Source organism: Aotus nancymaae, unplaced genomic scaffold (assembly GCF_030222135.1).
Source record: "Aotus nancymaae isolate 86718 unplaced genomic scaffold, 86718_ANA_hifiasm-v0.15.2.pri h1tg000022l_1, whole genome shotgun sequence".
Taxonomy (NCBI): domain Eukaryota; kingdom Metazoa; phylum Chordata; class Mammalia; order Primates; family Aotidae; genus Aotus; species Aotus nancymaae.
In genome coordinates, this window is record NW_026988435.1 from 44,992,402 (window position 1) to 45,005,083 (window position 12,682).

General features: G+C 51.5%; 1 protein-coding gene across 6 annotated transcripts in view; it reads left to right on the forward strand.

Annotated features, from left to right (window-relative positions):
• Window positions 1–4,661, forward strand: part of ABCG1 (ATP binding cassette subfamily G member 1) — a 78,177-nt gene extending 73,516 nt beyond the window's left edge. For 5 of the 6 annotated variants that reach the window (XM_064380174.1, XM_064380175.1, XM_064380176.1 and 2 more), the window contains 2 exons: window positions 1,988–2,106; window positions 3,587–4,661. In XM_064380174.1, the coding sequence (XP_064236244.1) occupies window positions 1,988–2,106; window positions 3,587–3,815 (348 nt within the window). In that variant the 3' untranslated portion in view covers window positions 3,816–4,661. Of the gene's footprint in view, window positions 1–1,466; window positions 1,745–1,987; window positions 2,107–3,586 lie in introns of those variants that run through there. The other variant, XM_021669427.2, reaches the window with a different exon arrangement.
• Window positions 4,662–12,682: the final 8,021 nt, after the last annotated feature.

Here is a 12,682-nt window from a genome sequence, read left to right on the forward strand (position 1 = left end):
CAGAGACACAAAGTGATCTGTTAGGGTCGCACCGCTGGCTGCGGGCCGAGCTCTCAACAGCTGCATCGCTGCCTCTGCAGGGTCCCCTCGGCCTCTCCACCGGCCCCTTCCTTCTCCCACTGCCCACCCTGTCCCCCGACCTGCCACCCACATGCACCTGCAGATTCTCCACCTCTGTGGCTTCGGGCGCTCTGGCTGAGCCTGTCCTTCCAGACAAAAGCAGCACTCCTGGGTGGATTGGGAACACCCGAAGCCCCCAGCTGGGTGCAGTTTATTCCTGGTCACCTCCAGGCCACCATGTGCCAGATTTCTGGCCCCTAGGACCCCGGTGCCCTCACCCTGGGTGAGGATAGCCATCTCACAAGGCTGCCATGGGACCAAAGATGACACTGCAGGAAGATGCCAGGCCCACGCCAGCCATGGCAACTCACGTCCCCCAAAGCCAGCCCCAGAGCACCTGCTTAGCCACTCCAGGGCGCTCAGGCTCCATGGGGGTCACTGATCGGAGCAGGGCTGGGATGCCCCTGTCTGCACAGCTGCATATGGCACATGCACACACACACTAAACACACACCACACTACACACCACACACTGCAGACACACCACACCACACACTGCAGACACACCACCTACACACTACATACACACACCACAGTACACACACACACACCCTACGCTACACACCACACACTACACACACACCACACCACACACTGCAGATACACCACCTACACACTACACACACAAATACTACATACACCACACCCCACACACTGCACACACACACCATACACTACATACACCACACTAAACACAGCACACTGTAGACATACACCACACTATACACACACACCATACTGTATACACTACACACACAACACACTACACACACACAAATACTACATGCAGTACACACCACAGTACATACCACATACCATACCCACACACTGTACACACACACTACACACAAACCACACTACACACCACACATTACACACCACACATACACTATAGACACACCACACTACACACACAAATACTACATGCGCACACCACACAGTACATACCACATACCATGCCCCACACACTGCACACACACACTACACACAAACCACACTAAACACCACACATTACACACCACACATTACACACCACACACTATAGACACACCACAGTACACACACAAATACTACTTAAACACAACACATAATACAGACCACATGCCACACTCCAGACACTGCACATGCACAAACACACACTACACACTACATGCTACACACACACACCACTCACTGCACATGCATATACTACACACTACAAACGTTGCACACTATACACACACCACCTACACACCACACCACACACCACACACTACAGAAACCATACACACAGTACAGCAGGCAGTGCACACACCATACGCACTACACACACACCCCACACCCTCCTATTCCCCACACCCTCACAGCCCCTGGCTGGACCTGTGCTCACTCTGAACCCTGAGTCGTGGCTGTTGGTTCCATCTCTGGGCCGCTCTCCCGGTGGTGCTGACAGGTAGGCACCCATTCCACATGCAGAGGCTGCAGTCCTTCCACTTGGCCCCAACTGCAGGGATGCCTGCTGCACACCTGCCACGGGCCAGGCACAGTCCTTAGCCCCCCACGGACAGCTGTGGAGGAGCAGATGGCAGCCCCTTGAGGAGGGTGTGCCCCCATCTGTCTGGCCCTAGGGACATCCACCAGGTCCCAGCTCACCCTGGGCTGCAGGAGGCTCTGGGGCTCTTGTGTCACAGCAGGACAGCTGGGGGACCTCAGAGATGGTGACCCCACCCCTCAGGGATGCTGCACCCTCTGCCCCATAAAGTACCCTCATTACCATGCCCAGAAGGTGCCCTGGCCCTGCCTGGGGGAAGCTGGGGTGGGCGACCCCCCTCTGCAGGAGGCCAGCCTGTGGGTTCTGCTACAGCTGTCCTGTGTCTCCCAACTCCAGGTGGCCACCTTCGTGGGCCCGGTGACGGCCATCCCGGTGCTCCTGTTCTCGGGGTTCTTCGTGAGCTTCGACACCATCCCCACATACCTGCAGTGGATGTCCTACATCTCCTACGTCAGGTAGTGGGCGCAGGGCACATGTGGCATGGGGACTGAGGGTGATGGGGAAAAACTGTCTCCAATGGCGCGAGGAGCTCACAAAAGCCCCTCTGGACATCTGGCCAAGTATGAATCACACATCTGAGGATCCATGCCTTCCATCTTCCTCCTAGTTCCACCTGCTCCCACCCTCACCAACACACACACACACACACACACACACACACACACACACACACACACTAAACAAGGAGGCCACAGAAACCAGCGCTTCACACCCTGAGAGCCCTGGCAGGCCCTCGTGTTCCGGACTTCGAGAGCAGCCTGCAGTGGAAATGCTTCCATCATTTAGGACATTCTTCCTCTCCGAAGTGAACAGTGCTCCTAACAAGTGCTGACTGTAAAACCTTTACAGGAAATCTGGTGGGGGCTGAGTGCAGTGGCTCCTGCTTGTAATCCCAGCACTTTGGGAGGCCGAGGCGAGCAGATCACTTGAGGTCAGGAGTTCAAGACCAGCCTGGCCAATATGACGAAACGTTGTCTCCACTAAAAACACAAAACAATTAGCTGAGCATGGTGGCACGTGACTAATTCCAGCTACTCAGGAGGCTGAGATGGGAGGATCCCTTGAACCCGGGAGGCAGAGGTTGCAGTGAGCTGAGATCGTGCCACTGCACTCCAGCCTGGGTGACAGAGCGAGACTCCATCTCAAAAAAAAAGAAAGAAAGAAACAGGTCATTTTTAAACATCCTAAACATTCTAACATCTTTGAGTGAGAATGCCCAGTGCCTCGGGTCCTTGGCTGAGAGTTTTGTGCCCTCTGCAGAGCAGGGCGTTGGCACACTGTCCCTACCATGGGCAGCACCCATCTTCTAAGCTGCAGAAGTTCCACGTGACACAAAGATCCAAAGTTGGGAACAAGCTCTTCTTTTCCAGAATGTCAGTTCAGACGCAGGTGTATTGTTGAGGAAAACAATCAAAACAAAGCACTTTGTAGAGTTTCAACAATCTGTGCGTGCTCCAACGCCAGGAAATCAGAAACCGCCGTCTTTCTTCTCCAAATTAGTGCTCTTGTTCTGACAGGGCAGGGCTGGAACAGGGCGAGAGAGGCAGGAATGTTTCGTAGAAATGCTCTCAAGTCCTTGCAAGTTGGCCTGCCCAAGATTCCATCTGACCATTAGAAAGTATGTAACCTTGGAAGTGGACAAAAGATTGTTCAGTGCATTTCACCAGTGAATGAATGTCTCCTGCTCATTCTACTTGGTTTTTTGCTGGGGGCCCCGGAGAAAACAAAATTGGAAGAAAAACACAGTGGAGCTGTTGCGTGTGTTTATCTTAAGAAGGTGGTGGGAGGGGAGGAAGCATTCTGGGGAAGCCGGCTCTTTGGGAAGGAGGGAAAGGCGGGCTGGGAAGCGTGGGGCGGGTGAACAATTTTGACCTTCAGCCGATGGTGTGGCTGGCTGGGAGAGCGTCCTCCCTCACGCCCGACCTTTCCTCCTAGGTATGGGTTTGAAGGGGTCATCCTCTCCATCTATGGCTTAGACCGAGAAGATCTGCACTGTGACATCGATGAGACGTGCCACTTCCAGAAGTCGGAGGCCATCCTGAGGGAGCTGGACGTGGAAAACGCCAAGCTGTACTTGGACTTCATCGTGCTCGGGATTTTCTTCATCTCACTGCGCCTCATTGCCTATTTTGTGCTCAGGTACAAAATCCGGGCAGAGAGGTAAAACACCCGAATGCCAGTAAAGAGGAAGATTAGACACTGTGGCCGAGGGCACGTCTAGAATCGAGGAGGCAAGCGCGTGCCCGACCAACGATGCAGAGACTCTTCTGATCCAACCCCGAGAACCGCGTTGGGTTTGTGGGTGTTCAGCTGCTCCGCCCAGCTCAGTTGGGTCTTCTCTCCACTCCCCTTTCTAGCTTTAACTAGGAAGACGTAGGAAGGTTGGTGGTTTTTTTCTTTTACATACAGAATTTTAAATACCACAACTGGGGCAGAATTTAAAACTGCAACACAGCTGGTGATGAGAGACTTCCTCGGTCAGTCCCGTTCCTCCTCAGCACCAGGCACCCTGGGTCCTGGCTGGGGAACCACAAGCACCCTCTCAGCTGATGGCTGTGCAGTCAGAGGCCTCGGGGCAGAGCGTCCACGCACGGAGCGATTCCATGTTATGACTGTTGTTTTTCATAGTTTCATCTTTCTAAGGTGTGTCTCTTTTCCAATGAGAAGTCATTTTTGGAAGCCAAAAGTTAATACAATGCCTTCACTTTAAGAAATTGTACCTTTTTAGTACTTGTTGAAGAATGATTCAGGGTAAATTGCATATTCTGTTTAGAGAGGAAAGGGGTTTAACTGAATCACCTAGCTGGTCTCATACACAGACAGCACTTGTGAAGGATTGAATGCAGGTTCCAGGCGGAGGGGAGATGTGGACGCCATCTACACTGAGCCATGCAGAATTTTTTAAAAGCTATACAAAAAGTTGTAAGAAGACATTGGCCAACTCTTTCAAAGTCTTTTATTTTCCACATGCTTCTCATTTCAAGCAAAATATATTGTTTGTTTCTTCCTAGCTTTCTGACTACCTTAATTTTGCCTTGGTTGATTTAAAAAAAAAAACAACCCAGTTTTCCTTTCCTCTTACATCACATCAACTACCTCCACTGAACCTGGAAGAACGGGGCTTAGGGAAATTTCAGGTGTGACCTTTGAGGGTTGCAGCCAGCAGTGACTGATGGGCTAAGTGCGCAAGACGGGAGGACGGCCACGAGACGGCATAGGAATCCAAGGGCTTAGGGCGAAATTAGCAGACTTCAGCATGCCGAGGCATTTGAAACTCGATCACACAATGCATTTAGAGTGGTGGGGGATTTCATCTCTGGCTTTTGTGACCTCACAGCCGTCACCACCTCGGTGTTCAGCTTGTGTAAACTTTGCATATTGGAAACTCCTTCTTTCCTGTGACTGAATTGCATAAGTAAAATCCTGCTAGGGCAGGCACAGAGCCTCTCTGGAGGTCAGGTGGCTTCGAATCCATAACAAGGCTGCCTGTGCGCTTGTCAGCTCTTGGAGGCAGTTTGACCTCATGCAGAGAAGGCGATTCCAGCCAAAGACGTCCATCTTTCAGAAAATGCCATTGTATTCTCCTTCCAGAATATCATTATCGAATCAGGACTTCCAATTGAAAGACTGTGTCTTTGTGGGCAAATCAGTGAACCTCTCTGAGCCACGTTTTTCCTCATCTGTAAACAGTTGCAGTACATTGTGCTGAAGGCCACTGCCGGCCCAGAGGTGGCGGGATTCCTCGGTGATGTCCCTGAAGCTCGTTTCCCACTTTGAAAGAACGAAAGGGTCTGAATTTTGTTTACACATGGATTTAGTTTGTAAATTCTTAGAGATTCCTTTTTACTCCTAGATCTTTTTCAGTAAACACAGTTGAGGTAGATATTAAAGGATAATTTTAAGTGTGCTTGTTCTCTACAAATATGGCATTGCCTTCCAGATTTAGTTTTTAACCAGAGTCCAACTTAGCCTTTATGAAAAGTCCTCATTTAATTTCAAAATAGATCTTCTTGTAAGATGTTGTTCATAGGGAAGGCCTACGTAGGAGCAGCCTGGTGAAATACAGAATCGGAAAGGGCTGAAAGGGTCCTTGCTCATGGCTCAGAACTACATCGAGTGAGGTCAGTGTTGAAAGCGCCCGTTCCCTCCGGGTGAGCCTTTCTCATTGTGGATTTGTGTTGTGGGTTCATGGCCCTAATAGGGGTGTGTCTGTCAGGAACTGTGCACGGCCCACAGCCCTGCTCCAGAAGCAGCTTGGTCTCGTTTGCTGAGACCACTTGCTGTGCCTCATCAATTTCAGCAGGAAAGAGTGAGATGCTTCTAGATTTAAAATCTGCTTTCCAAGAGCACCTGAGCCCTCTGACGGAATTGCTTTCGTAGGCGTTTGATCAGGGTACTTCCAAGGGGGAAGAGCTTGGGAACCATGAGTGCTGTTAGGCTGCAAGAAGGGAATGGATATGTGAGATCACGGGGGTTTATTTTTTGAAGGAATGGAGCTGCCTAGCTGGAGCTTGGGGAGCTATGGGCTAACGCAGCAACTAACACCAAGCTCCTTCTACGCCCTGCTCACCTCAACTGGAGTGGGTAAGGATTCTGCAGTCAATGTCCCAGGATGCCTTTGCTCAGCCGTCTCCTGTAGACTGGAGGGAAACCCACAGCCAGGAAAAGAGAGGGTGTGTCTAACCCAGGCGCAGCCGGCCTCCCTCTTCCAGGTTCAGCAGGGGTCCCCGGTTGGGCATTTTCCTCATAACCCTTGGCAGCATTGGCTCAAATGCTATTGTTTAGCTTTCCAGATATTTCCCCTCTGCCTTTTGTGTTAAGGTAGTTTGGTAAAAGGCCTTCCTCAGTGACCTAAGATAACAGCAAGGTGCTCGCTGATTTACTTCCCTCACTGGCCGCGGTGAACAGGCACATGGTGATGTGCTGTCTTTCACACGTTGGAACTTAAACCCAGGCCAAATCCCCAAATCTAATTTGTTTCAGTGATTTCTGAATGCAGTGACCCAGATATTCTTTTCTTCTCTGATTGAGTTTCTTCAATTGGAAGGAAGGATTAAACTTTGGACAAAGATCTGCAGCCACCCCAGTGGTTAGTGTAGGTGAAAATGGGTGTTTGAGTGAGACTGCTGGGGCCTTTCGCCTTTGCCCCCATCCAAAGTATTTCGTGCCTGTCTTTCTTCTCCTCTGGCTGAACATCAACTGGAGATTGAATTCTCTAAAAGTCCCCGCGTGGATGAAGTGGGAAGCTGTCCCCAGGAAGGGGAGTAACCGCAAAGTTTTACACAGTTGATGCTAGAATTGGATTACATCACCTGGGGGAGGTGCCTCCAGGACCAGGAAATTGGACGTGGAGATTTGAGGTGAAAACTCATCGTAGAAACCCACAAACAGTCATTCTCCCAGCCTGACATCAGGGACAGACCACTCCCATGGGGCAGAAACCGGGCTTGGTTGTTTGAGCGAGAAGAGAAGGCCTGGTGCACTGAGCACCTTTCCTCATGACTGGTTCCAGGTGCTGGGCTGGATGCCCTCGGAACCCCTCTGTCCCCTGCCCACTCCTCAAACCCTTACTGACCCACCCCTGTCGCCTGGTGCTGTCCCAGGCCCTGGAGGTTGGGGGTGGGGACTCCAATGTGGGCTTGCCCTCCATTGTGGTGGGAGGGAACCGCGTGGCCACTTGGCTTAGACCTGCTCGTGGTGCAGACGTGGAACGCTGAGGCGGGGAGAGGCTTCGTCACGTCCCCAGCGCCCCAGAGCCAGGAAGGAGCAGAGTGGGAATTACAGCCCGGTCGGACCCCAAAGTCACCGTTTTGTTACTGCCTCCTGTTTGTGGCGTATGAATGTGCCTGAGATGCCTTGTAAGGCATGAGGTGCAATGCTAGCTTAGTGGCTGTTCAGTGATTGATTGTGTCTCCACAGAGGTGGCTGAGATGAGAGGGCAGCCCGAGCCTAATGCCCGTCGATGGCCTTGCATCGGAGTGCCCGAGACAGGCACCTCTCTGCAGAGAGGGGCTGTCCCCTGCCCTTGCCTGCTTCTAGCTTCCTAGTGTAATAGTCCTGTGGACTAGCTTGGGCTTCAGAGGGGCGGGTGTGTGTGTGTGTGGTGTGTATGCGTCTGCCTACATGCAAGCATGTGTGCACGCATGCACACACATACATGCACACACGTGTACATGCAGGTGTGCAGACTTGGCTCCAGGCATGTGTCTGACAGTATTATTCTGTCATGTTTCCTTCATCTCCATAGAATACCAGCCTCTGAATCCTCAATCAGCCCTTATTGCAAGAAGGAAAAGAAAAACCTCTCTCATTCCAGGTCTGTGCAGATGGGAAAAGTGTAGTCAAAACCCATTAAGGCTTTAGTCCAATGCCAGCTGAATTAGAACGCAACGCAAGTTAGACAAACAACCCGACTGGGCAGGCAGGCGAGGAGCGGAGTGTGTAAGTGTAAAGTTAGCTGCTTCTAAGGAATGAAGGCTGCTAATAAAATGTTTTGTATAAACTTCTTACCTGTGTTCAGTGTCAGATGCTTCAGGGGATTGGCTTGCATTTTCCTGAGTGCATGGATTTTTAGGCCGTGTCTGGAGTACATTTGTTGACCCCCCAGGAAGAGCACAGACTGGGCACTTAGTTCTGGTCTAAGACCTGGCTGTAGATGAGCTCTTTCTCAGTAACGTTCATGTTTTATGTTGAATTGTCTTAAAGTTTCATGTTTCCTGTTCTCCCAGAGTCCTCACCCATATCCTCCTGCCTTGTAATGTTGGCCATGACCTCGAAACACACCTGGAGGAGGCTCACAGCAGGGCTAGCGGGAGGGCACTGGACCACACCTTACCTTTGGTCCTCTCCACGCTTGCAGGGGCTCCCCCAACCTGGGCTCTGGCTTGGTAGCTCAGGCAAGGCGACATCGCTTCTGCCTTTCTCTGCCTTGCTGGAAACCCATTTCCCAGGCTCAGCTCTGTAGAGGCAGTGGCTAGTGGGAAAAGCAGCCCCTCTTGAGGTTTTGGTCCCAAAGTTGAGGTGAGCAGGGCGTAGAAGGAGCTCGGTGTTAGCTGCTGCATTAGCCCATAGCTCCCCAAACTCTGGCCAGGCAGTGACCCTCAAAGTGAGGACTTCCTGGGACAGCAATGGCTTAGAGCCGGGCTTTCAAATCCAGCTTCCCTCCCACCTCTGGGACGCTGAGCAGAGAGCCGGGCTGGGTGAGGTCACTGAATCGACACGCAGTGGCCCCTGCACTCCTATTGTAGGCAGGCACAATTGGTGGCTGCCCCAGCCGTGCACGTGAGCTCCTGACCCCCACTTTGCTTCTCCCTCTGTAACCCCTGCCTCTCTGGACTGCCTGGCCACCCTGGGTCCAGCTAACATTAAAGTCATGGTCCTTCCGGGCCACTGTGCTTGGCCTGTCCCATCAGGGAGAGTCTTCCAGGATAAGCATCCCCTGCAAAGGCAGGGGTTTCTGATGTTCACATGAGGGGCTGACCTTTTTTGGGAACATCCCTGGGACCAGAGCAGGGGAGAAATAGGAGACCATGCACCCCATGGCAGCCTAATTTTCACTTACAAGCTCAATTCAGGCTGTCCTTAACATCTGTGCGTCCTGGGCAGGAAGGAAATGTGGTGACGAGCACACATGCACGTCCTTCCCGTCCTTCTGCTGTGCTGGCCTGAAGTGCCCAGTAACCATCCTACATCCTGCCCGTTTCCGTTTTCCATGTTTGAGGAAACAGAAGGTTTAGCCCAGTTTCTTATCTCTGAACAGGCCAACCTGGAATCACCGTCACACAGACATGTGTGGCTGCCCAGTGTGTCCGAGGCTCACCCAGAGACCCTGCTTTGCCTGGGTTGATGCGAATGACACACGTCAGCAGAGGCTGGGGTTAGGACCCTGAGGCTTCCCTGTTCTCAGAAATAGTCTCCCCGCATCAAAAGGAGAAAACAGTCCCTGCCATTGGGTACCGCATTCCAGCCTGGCAAGAGGTTACTGTGTATAGAGGTACCATTTGGGGCCTTTTCCACATAGAATGGCCTCTGTAAAGCTGAAGAGAAAGGAACAGAAGCACAAAAGTACCTTGATTTGTTGCAAACACAGGCGGGGGCTGCCGTCTGGATCAGGGCTCTGCATTTTGAGGGCATGCTGGACAGTGCGGGCAGAGGCAGCTCTGAGGGGCTCCTCTTCATCTGTGGGCTAAGCTTGCCCAAGTCACTTCCCTTTTCCAGAAAGCCACCCCCAGGGGCACCTGCCTTTCCCGGCCCAGTTGAGGACACGGCCACGGGCACATACGTGTTTGTTTCACTGGGGTTCATGGTTTGGGGCACAGTCTTCTAGCCCTGAGATCTCCAGAAAGGCATGAGCCCAAGCCACATGCCTACCAAGTAGCTCAACTCAACATTATTGCATTGAGCTGTTTTCTTTCAATAGAGCACCACCATCCTCTGGGTGTCTGCACTGAGCAAACAGACGAGCGAATCTGGCTGATCACTTTGGGCGCCTTTGGCCTAAACTTTGCACGTGACTTTCAATGTGGCCCTGCCTGATATGCACACAGTAAGAGATGCTTTTTATTTTATGGTTCCTGAGTTACGAGATCAGATCTCTGGAAATGTGTAAGCCTCCTGCTGTTACCTCTGGCCCATGTGGCTCATTACCATGAGGGCAGGTGAGCAGGGAGAGATGCTGGCGTGCCTCCCTAGTGGCCTGTGTGGGGCCAGTCCTCTGTGTCCCCCAGACAAGTCTCCCTTGAAGGAGGTTTCTGTAGCCCTGAGAGCCGGCACTGGGAGTTGGCTCTTCAGTGATCATTGCACCTGTCTACGAGCCTCTAGAAATCAGTTTGCCAAATGGGAGTGTGCTGCAGCCGGGGGACCAACAGACGTGTCCGTTTCTGGGGAAGTCACTAAAACAATCTCCCCTCTTAGGGGGCCCTAGTGTGCCCCCTCCTGCTGGTCGAAATTTGGCCTCGAAGGGGACAGTTAGGAAGTTGTGTAGTACATGGGTTTAGCGTTGACAGCCCTAGGTTCATGGACTCCTGCAGATCCCTGAACGCCGCCTAATCTGAATGGTTCCACAATTTGGTTTGTCTGAAAACATGATCATAACCATGGTAGCAATTTCATTTTTATACCTTTGCATTTTTACATATCTGTCTTTGTACATCTTGGGGGTCTCTGTTCCATGACCTACCAGCTTCCCAAGCTTAATAGTCAATGTCTCACTATGAGGTCCTTGGCCAACTAAAAATAGTAGCAAAACATCCTATCATCCAAATTGCTGATAAGACCGACCACCACACCCACACACTGGGGCTTTCCATCTTTGCAGCCTTATCCTCTCTCCCGGAGGGTGTGAATGGGGATCAGTTTTTCAATCTAACGTGTTTGTTTCATAAGTTAATATGTGTAGCTGACCCCTTTGCCTTTGTTTTCATAGATTTCTATTTTTTCCTTTGTGGACATACGGAGGCAAAACCTGTTCCTAGTCGAATCTGTCTTGAATTGTTGCCTCTTATTTGATGAAGAACTATCTAAAGATTTTCCTTTGTTATTTCTTCTAAAGCAAAAGTCAATGCAAGTAACTCTAATGAGCGTGGAAACGCGCATATATCTGTATATCTGCTATGTAATTGTATAATCCCTGTTTTTATAACGCTGTGTGGATCACTTTGCACTGATTTAATTACCTGACTGTAGGAAGCACTGTTGCTCTGCACGCTGTGAGAGGTTCGTACTGTTACAAATGAAGGCAGCATATTTGCATATGTACATGTATATACATATATATATATTCAAAAATAACGTCGGCTCTTTGGGGCGCCTGTTTCCTCGGTCGTTTCACTCCACTGGAACGTTGAACCTGAACGGACCGTAGGATGTGAGCCTCCTGACTCCACCTTACAGACCACGGAGCCCCACGTCTATTTCCGTAAACCTCTCTCCTTAGATTTGTACGTGCGTTTTTTGCAGACTTGAACTTCGTGTTCTGAAATTAGATGCCATTTATGATGATGTGACATCAATCGAATAAAGCATCATTATTTTCAGATTTCTGCTTCTCTTTCCCTTTTGCTTTCAACAGCCCTGCGGGGGAGTCAGGTCGGGTAGAGCGTCTAGCACTTTCCCCCACCTACCCTTGCTCTGGATGGAGCAGTTCCCTCTTCAGTGTCATGATGGACTCCAGGGAGGAAGACAAATTAGAGTGACAGTAAGGATGCCTGCAGCTCCAGGCTCCATGGAACACTGCGTGGCGTCCCCACCTTTTCCTGTGCAATCTCATGTGACCATCATCATCAGAACTGGAGGGCCACAACTCGCTCCATTTTTCAGGTTAAAAAAGACGAGGCTCAGAGAGATAACACAACTTGCCAAGGCCACAAAGCTGGTGGGTGGCAGAGCTGGTGGGTGGCAGGGCTGGTCCATGGCAGGGCTGGTTGGTAACAGAGCTGGTCAATGGTGTCTCACACAGAAGTGAGACCCTGGCCATCTAGCCAGGGAGCCAGGGCTCCTGGCCACTCCATGGCGCTCCCTTCCTCAGCAAGAGGCATTTAGGAACTGAGACCACACAGGAGGAGAATTGCTTTGTGTAGGAATTGGTGTGGCAGGTCCGACCCTCATGACCTGTGGAAACTTCTCCCAGACACTCGACTGAGGGGTGAGATGATGTGCCAACATCTCCAGGGATTGGCCTTGAGGTCTTAAGGGGCCCCTGTGAGTCAGCGCTGTGGCCTAAGTCCGGGTGTCATCTGGGACCATCACCTGGGATATGGCCCTACTGGGCCCTACTTGGAGGCAAGGAGGAAGCTGTGAATGTATGGGTCGGAATGGGATGGCGCAACTGGTGACCTGGCATGCAGACTTGGCCCTCCCCCGGGCACTGTGCTCCAATGAAGACAACAGCTGCCTCTGTACTCACGGTCTCCCACACTCCCCCACCTCCTGCCCTGGTTCCCCATCCTTAGATGCCATCCCATGCCCCAACCCACCCACCAAGCACAATAGCCTCTCCCCCACCCACCCCATGAGGTCACTCAAGTTGACAAC